This window comes from Carcharhinus amblyrhynchos, chromosome 27 (assembly GCF_965287045.1).
Source record: "Carcharhinus amblyrhynchos chromosome 27, sCarAmb.v2.hapA, whole genome shotgun sequence".
NCBI lineage: Eukaryota > Metazoa > Chordata > Chondrichthyes > Carcharhiniformes > Carcharhinidae > Carcharhinus > Carcharhinus amblyrhynchos.
In genome coordinates this window covers 24800839-24809425 of record NC_137350.1, presented here as the reverse complement: position 1 = coordinate 24809425, position 8587 = coordinate 24800839, and the positions used below count along the sequence as shown (strand labels likewise).

Below are 8587 nucleotides of genomic sequence, written 5' to 3'. Positions count from 1 at the left end.
TCTAATTTGTGTTTCTGCGCTGCAATATCTGTAACTGTTTAAAATATTGTTTTCAATATTTCCACCTTAGTGAGAGAAATAGCACTTCACAAATACTTAGAGAGAGTTATGCTCCCATTCTAATTTAGCTGAATAATGTAAATATTATAGTTGTACTATGTAAACAAGAAGGAATCCCAAGGTAAATCCATCTGATATCCTCAGTAATGTATTCCACTATGTAACACAGCATAGCAATGGTTAGGAACTCAATACATAGCAACAACACATCTTAAGAATTATATTGTTCTGGTCAATGAACAGGTGGATAGAAGGCTGACCAATGCTTCTGCTATCTATTGGAGAATACGATCCTAATTCCCATAACTGAAACTATTGGGGAAAACAATTCAGTAGTTTTGAGGCTTTTAAAAAGCTATCATGGTCTCTGTGAAAGAAACATAGAAACATAGAAAAACTACAGCACAAACAGGCCCTTCGGCCCACAAGTTGCGTTGATCATATCCCTACCTACTAGGCTTACCTATAACCCGCAATCCTATTAAGTCCCATGTACTCATCACATAAGCATCCCAAAAGGATCACATAATCCACGAACTCCCAGCAAACTATTGTTCCTTTCACCCTTAACCCCAATATATTTTCAATATTTTCTCTTTGGAGTACCACCTCAAATCTAACTGAACACATGACTTTTTTTTATTTGTGGGACATGGGTATCACTAGCTGGCCAGCATTTATTACCCATCCCTAGTCACCCTTGAACTGAGTGGCTTGCTTGGCCAATTTTGGATTGTGTCACATCCAACCATACACTCACAGGACAGATTAGAAAAGGGGACCTCTCCTTGCCCACATTTACCCATAGAAACCATAGAAAACCATAGAAAATTACAGCTCAGAAACAGGCCTTTTGGCCCCTCTTGTCTGTGCCGAACCATTTTTTGCCTAGTCCCACTGACCTGCACTTGGACCATATCCCTCCACACCCCTCTCATCCATGAACCCGTCCAAATTCTTCTTAAATGTTAAAAGTGACCCTGCATTTACCACTTTATCTGGCAGCTCATTCCACACTCCCACCACTCTCTGTGTGAAGAAGCCCCTCCTAATATTCCCTTTAAACTTTTCTCCTTTCACCCTTAACTCATGCCCTCTGGTTTTTTTCTCCCCCACCCTCAGTGGAAATAGCCTGCTTGCATTCACTCTATCTATACCCATCAAAATCTTATACACCTCTATCAAACCTCCCCTCATGCTTCTACGCTCCAGGGAATAAAACCCAACAAGCAATTAAAGACAGATAATCAGGTAATTTATATTGTTGCTTATGGGACTCGTTGTTGCAAGTTGACTGCTGTTAAAAAGTCTCTATGCTTCAAAATCATAGGTTCATAGAATCCCCACAGTGCAGGAGGTCAGTTGGCCCATCTAGCCTGCACCAACAATACCACCCAGACCCCATCCCTGTAACTCCACATATTTACCCTGCTAGACCCTTGACATGAAGAGGCAATTTTCACGGCCAATCAACCTAACCCTCACATCCTTTGGACTGTGGGAGGAAACTGGAACACCTGAAGGAATCCCATACAGACACTGGAAATTCATGCAAACTGATTGATTCTGAAGGGTTTTATTGTTATTCATTCGTAGGACATGGGTGTTGTTAGCTGACCAACATTTATTGCTTGTCCTTAGTCGTCCTTGAATTGAGTGACTTGCTAGGTCATTTTAGAGGGTAATTGAGAGTCAACCACATTGTTGTGGTCTATAGGCACATGCAGGCCAGACCAGGTAAGGACAGAAGATTTCCTTCCCTGAAGGACATTAATGAATCAAGGATGGGCTTTTCTGACAATTGACAATGGTAGGTACTTAATTCCAGATATTCTTTTATTTAATTCCACTTTCACCATCTGCCCTGGTGGGGATTCGAACCCATATTCCCAGAACATTAGCTGAGTTCCTGGGTTAATAGTCTAGCGATAATATGAATAGGCTATCTCTTCCCCTATGTGAGAGAATCACACAGTATCTGTTTACCATCCATGATGCCATATATGGTCACATGGTGCTCTATAGTTGACGTACAGAACAGGCTTCGTCTAGTCTTTCTGTTGCTCGATGTACTCTCTCTGCCAGCTAACAATAACTTATTTAGTTTAAGCAATTGGGATGACTAATGTTGCATAAAACATGACAAGGACATAGTTTATGTCAGTTTTGGCTACTTTATTTTGATGACATTTAAAAGTCTGCAATAATACAATACTTTATATGGCAAGAATAGTTCTCACACATCTACATGAAACATGGCGGTATAAATAATTTAAATGAGAAAAATAAATATGATTCATTTGTTTTAAACAATTACTTGTGTCTACCCACTTTGGCCACTTATCTCAAAATCCCTTTAAGAGGCTACAATGTTTCTTGTCCCATTTTCAAGCACACAGTGGAAATATTACACATAAAACTTCATACAAACAGCTCAGAAACACAACTTCACGAAATAGCCATTGGTGTGGATTGCATGTCCTATTAAATTAATGAACAATGTGTAACACTTTGAGATGTGTACAGTGAATTACCATTTATTATCACAGGTTGGCAACATTGGAAGAAGCAGACACTAAAGCAATAAAAATTATAATAAATGTAGTGGGTAAAAATATTCACAAAGAAAAATTGTAAAGACTGTTTATCATAGGAGCAGAGGTTCAAAGATTGTATGCATGTCCCTTACACACAACTACTTCAGAAGCCTAGGTTTTTCAGAAATTGCTGTGTAAATCTTAAGTACCAAATATCTGATATATACATCAAATAAGAATTTACAAGTTGTTCCTGGATGATTATTTTTTTCTACCTTCCTCTCTTCCCCCTGATGAGTGCATCTCCTCCCATTCGCGAGGGTTGGTAGCTTTGGTCTATGGAATGTACCCTTGATGGTTATCATGGATGGATAGGAATCAGCTGGGAGTGGGATTCCAATTCCTAGCCCTGCAGTCAACATGTCCGGTACACAGATAGTTGAGTTTCTATTTCCCTGTGAAATTACAGGTCAGTTTTGGGCCTAACCTTAGTTCAATGTCCCTGCTCATACTACAGCAAGACGTGGGGTTAAGGAGAGATGCAGGGGCAAGGGTACACATTTACAAATTTACATTAGTGCCCGTTGCTTGTGAACAGGGTAGAAAGCTGGAAAAGATGGAAATAATCAGACAATCAATCAGTTTCTATTCAGACAGAAACGTAACTAAGGTGGTCAGGCAAGTGACTCAAAAATTAATTCTTCTGATCTGCCTGATCTGTTGAACATTTCCAGCATTTGCTGGTTTTATTTCAAATTTTCAGTATCAACGATCTTCTGTTTGAGAATTAGGAAATTTGTTCTACCATATCAGCAAATAGAGGTCTATGGAACTAATTTAGACTCTCCACTTACATTAGCCTCTCTCGGTGTTTAATCTGGAGTTGAGCTGTTACCAGCTCAAATGACGTAGAGCCTTTTTTCCAAATCCGTAAATACACCTATGCTTGCAAACAGTGCCAACGTTCATTCCAAATTAAATACTGTATAAAAGCAAGGAATACACCCAGATAGATATAGTAACAGACTGTAGTATTCTTAGGCTCTCCATAAAACATGTTGAATTTGTTTCAAAAAGTAAGTGAAGCATTCTATGACAATAATACACTTTTGTCAGGACATTTTATTCAGTTTGTAAATACTTAACCCCAGACTAAGTAGGGAGTGCAAAGCTCCTGCAGATTTTAAAGAATCATTACTACATGCTGGGTGAGATGCACATTAGAATAAGTGCTTTAGAAAATGGAACTATATTGACTTTTTATCCACCACTGACTTTCGGTAAAGTGAAGCATTGTATGAAACATGATATTAAGTTCTAATATTGGTCAGCTTGATCGTGGTGGTTGCCTTTGCCTCTGTGTTTGGCGGGTGTAGCTTTCTTCTTGCTCTTTCTCCGCCTTGAGACAGCTCCCTTCCCGAACTGCTTATTATCCGACTGGTTGTGGTGGCGGGAGTACCTTTTGCACTTGCAGGAAGTCACCACCTGGATTTTGTAGGTCCTAGTCTGCTGGTTCTGGCACTCTAGCCGGACACGCTGGGTGCGTGAGTGGGCCGGCACACACCGGTAGTCGGAGGTCTGATGTCGGCTCCACCACCTAACCCGGCCAATGGAATTGGGGAGGAGGTGAGCTGGCAAACACTGACCGGAGCAAATCAGCTCTCTCACTGGCTTCACACTGCGGCATGTGCCATCTGATATATACCTGGTGGATCGAAGCTCTCTGCAGCTCAATTCTGTTGCACCTACAGAGGGAGAGACATGAGACATTGATTAGTACAAAGACACTGGAAAAACGGTTACGCGTATAATAGACAAAAGCATCATCACTGACAATCAGGCAGAGGCAACGGCCTAGTGGTATTGTCACTAGACTATTAATCTAGAAACTCAGCTAATGTTCTGGAGACTTGGGTTCAAATCCCACCACAGCAAATGGTGGAATTTAAATTCAATTAAAAAGAAATCTGGAATAAAGGCTCTACTGATAACCATGAAACCATTGTTAGAAAAGCCCATCTGGTTTGCTAATGCCCTTTAGGGAAGGAAATCTGTAATCCTTATTGGGCCTACAGACTAGGGGGTTGCAGTTTTAATGTAAGCCTACTTGTGACACTAATAAATAAACTTTACATTCCTTGTTTATAAACAGGCTTTCCATACCCCCCACACTCCCAAATATTTTTTATTCATAAAATTTGTACAAGTACATTGCAAAATGTTCCAGCCTGAAACATACTGAAAGTGCTACAAAACTCGACTTGTCTCCATTCACTACGTCCACTCTTAGAGACTGCTATATGGCTAGTAATTCTTATGATATTTTCAGTGTACATTTCATATTAGGTACATAACCTTGGGCCAAAACATTTCAGATTGAAAAATTATCAAAAGTACAATAGAATTCAACTTTCCTCTACATGGTACATTCCTCTCTTTAGTTGCCTGCATGCAATTTCAATATTTTTGTATGTATATTCAATGTTCGGCATACAGACCAAGGAGGCTTCTATTAACTTTCCAACCCCCAGGGTACTATGGCTGAAAAGCCTTAGACAGTGACCCTTCCCCTTGAACGACTGCAGCACCTGCTCCAGATGTTAGTGCATCCTTCAGCACATAGTCCTGTTTGTGAACTGGCAGAGTAAGTGTAAGCAGGCAGGCTGACAGGTCAAGGGGAAAAAGCCACAGTTGCTGCCCTGACCCTGTCTGCACCCAACACTCACACTCCGGCACCTGTTCAGGTACACTGAGGGAGAATTTAGCATGGTTAATGCACCTAACTTTTTTCAGACTGTGGAAGGAAACTGGAGCATTCAGGAAACCCACGCTGACACGGGGAGAACGTGCAGACTTCGCATAAACAGTGACCCAAGCCAGGAATCAAACCCGAGTCCCTGGTGCTATGAAGCAGCAGTGCTAACCATCTGAACAGACAGAATAAGCATAGAGTGGAGACCTATATTGAATGACTTGGCTGCTGTGGGAGCACAGTTCCACTGAATATTGGGAAGACTGTGGAAACCTCACTGTTTAGTTAACAAACTACATAAAAGCTATGTCACCTGGCAGTCGCTGAATGCTTTGGAACTAATGTTCTAGTGTGTTTGCTTTCATACAAACTGGCTTCTCAGTCCCTTTTCAAGCTGAGCAAACTGCTGGCTGAATCCAGGTTGAGTGCACTTCAACATCAGATACACACACACACCTTGACTGAACTAGCCCTGGCACGTGACCATATAACAGTAACTTAGTACAGAACCTATACAAATCCAATGCAGAAAAGTTTACACTGCACCTTATGCTGTGCTCATGAAAATCTAAAACAAAATACCATCAAATGTAATGAAAAAAAAACAGGAAGATGAACAACTGATGGTTTTTTTGTGGCACTGATGGAGCGCCCATGGCATTGCCTTAGTCTGGCGTATATCTTGGTTGGTGTTGGTAACTGGGACAGAGTCTTTAAGATTGCTGGGCTACATAGAAAAATTCAGGCGATCTAGACACAGTAGCTATAAACTGGAAAGATAAAGGCAAAATGCTGTGGATGTTGGAATCTGAAACAAAAACAGAAAATGCAGGGGAAACTCAGCAGGTCTGACAGCATCTGGGGAGAGGGAATAGCGCCTACAAAAGAGCTCCGATGAAGGATCAACCAGACCCCAAACGTTGGCTCTATTCTCTCTCCACAAATGATGTCAGACCTGCTGAGACCTTCCAGCATTTTCTGTTTCTCGTTATAAACTGCTAAGATTCACCAGAGGGATTCTGTTCGTAACTGTTAGGTTCCAGATGAATACATGGATTTTCAACCTGCAGCTTTGACATAAACCTCTCCTTGCGGAAACTGCCCACTTCCATTGAGAAGTTACAAAAACCCATTCAGAGCTCTTCAATATTTTCCCAGGTCATTTTACATCTGTGACAAGCAGTGAGTCTGACGGGAGAACTCTGCTTTGTGACGGATGCATGCTTGATACAGAATCACAGATACCTTCACGTTGAAATGTTACTGCAACATCCCTGTTTTTACCATGCACAAATTGCCAAAGACTTTGCCACAATCATTAACAAGCAGCCAGAGGGAGTGAGGCAGAAACTAACAGGGAAGAGAACCAGGGAATGCTGACTGATTTCAGGGTGTGTAACGAAACAAGAGCTGCAAGACAAACCTAAATAAAATACGTTCCTGCACTTTAATATCTGACAGTGCTACTACTGGCTACAACACGGCAGGCGCGCCATTCTTAAAGATGATAAGAAAATTAAGAGAAACAGATTTCTTACACAATCCCCAGAAATAAATATACACAAGAGTGGGAAGGAGAAACAAAGTGAATGCTAGAAATGGAATTTTAATTCTTTTAAAGTTTAATTTAATAAACTTTTACATATTTAAGGCATGTTTTGGATTGGTGTTGTACGCAAAATTGGGATTACATTTTTAAATTTAATTTAGTAAACTTTTTCTTATTTAATGCATAATTTGGATGGATATAGTATACAAAATTGGGATTATATTTTAAATTTTATTTTAATAAACTTTCTTATTTACTGCATAATTTGGATGGATATTGTATGCGAAATTGGGATTTTAATTTTTTAAATGTAATTTTAATAAACTTTTTCTTCTTTAATGCATATTATGGATTGATATTGTATATGAAATTGAGATTTTCATTTGAAGTTTTATTTAACTTTCTTATTTGCATCGTTTGGATTTATATTGTACATTATATAGCCGCTTTCACTATCTCAGAATATCTCAAAGCTTCTTTATCACCTGTAACTAGCAGTGATATTCCATATTTCATTATCTAATGGTTTGAAGGATGATTTGCCTCCTTACCCCTCACTTGCAGGGACTGGCTTCTCCGCCTGCCCCCGTGTTTCGCCTGGTTAACGCTGTGGTTTCTCATCTCGGTGGGAATCACCGGGTACTCGGGGATGATTTCCGTAGCATCGTTCTTCAGAGAGCCCCAGCCTTCGGCTCGGCTCAGGCTGCTGCCCCGGACCAGAAGGCAGAGGCAGGCGGCGGCCAGGCAGGGCTGAACGTACCCCAGGGGTCCCATGGTCATCTGTGCGCGCACCCTTCCTCTCTTGAGCAAAGCCAAGTTCCACCCTCCTGCTCTGTGGCCGACCTGAGCAGCACATCCACCCCTCCACCTCACTCCAGACATCCCCCTTTATAGGGGCAGCGACCACTCATCATCATCGAGGGGGGAAAAGGAGCTGCCTCCAGTTCCTTCACACCAATCTTCAGACAGGATGCTGAGTGACATGGAGAGGCGTGGCTGGGAGCCCCCCTCCCCTCCAGGGAAAACAAACTTATAAACTTCCACATTCCCAAGGAGCTGCCTTTCCACTTCACTTCCCAGCCTCTTCAACATGTACAGCAGCCCAAATCAACATTCATTCAGAAAGAAGGAAGGCTGACACCAAGTCAAATCAGAATGATAAAAGATCAATTTCTTCCCAACCCGTGTCTGTTTTATCAGAGAAACCCACTGGAGGTATTCTCCCCTTAATGGAGAGGTTATTCTGAGAGGTTATTCACACACACTGCCACAGATGCCGGTGCTAATGATGATTATATCATAATTGTGTTAATTTTACTTACAAAAACAAACTGTGAGGAATGAATGCAGCAACTTTATGGGGGAGGCGGGGGCGGGGGCTGAATTTTAATTGTTAATCGATAAATGCAAAGTTCCGCAACCTGTGTTTAGTCACTGAGAGCAATGAAGCAGAATAAGCGTTTAATTTAGTTTCACAAAGGGGAACTGAGACACACACACGATATTCACGCTCCTCTCTCATACACAAACATATACTCACACCGCCACTCTCTCTCACACACACATACTCACACTCTGTCACTCTTTCTCTCACACACATGTATATTCACACTCCGTCACTCTCTCTCACACACGCATATATTCACACTACACTTTCTCATATACATACTCTCTCACACACATATACTC

The 8587-nt window shown here is 41.2% G+C and overlaps 1 protein-coding gene across 1 annotated transcript; it reads right to left on the bottom strand.

Moving 5' to 3' along the window:
* Positions 1 to 2232: 2232 nt before the first annotated feature.
* sost (sclerostin) lies at positions 2233 to 7874 on the bottom strand. Its single transcript, XM_080213735.1, has 2 exons — positions 7450 to 7874; positions 2233 to 4342 (listed from the first exon to the last, which is right to left on the bottom strand). The coding sequence occupies exons 1-2, from the start codon at positions 7778 to 7780 to the stop codon at positions 3915 to 3917; spliced, it is 759 nt and encodes a 252-aa protein (XP_080069861.1). The 5' UTR covers positions 7781 to 7874; the 3' UTR covers positions 2233 to 3914.
* Between the last annotated feature and the right edge of the window lie 713 nt (positions 7875 to 8587).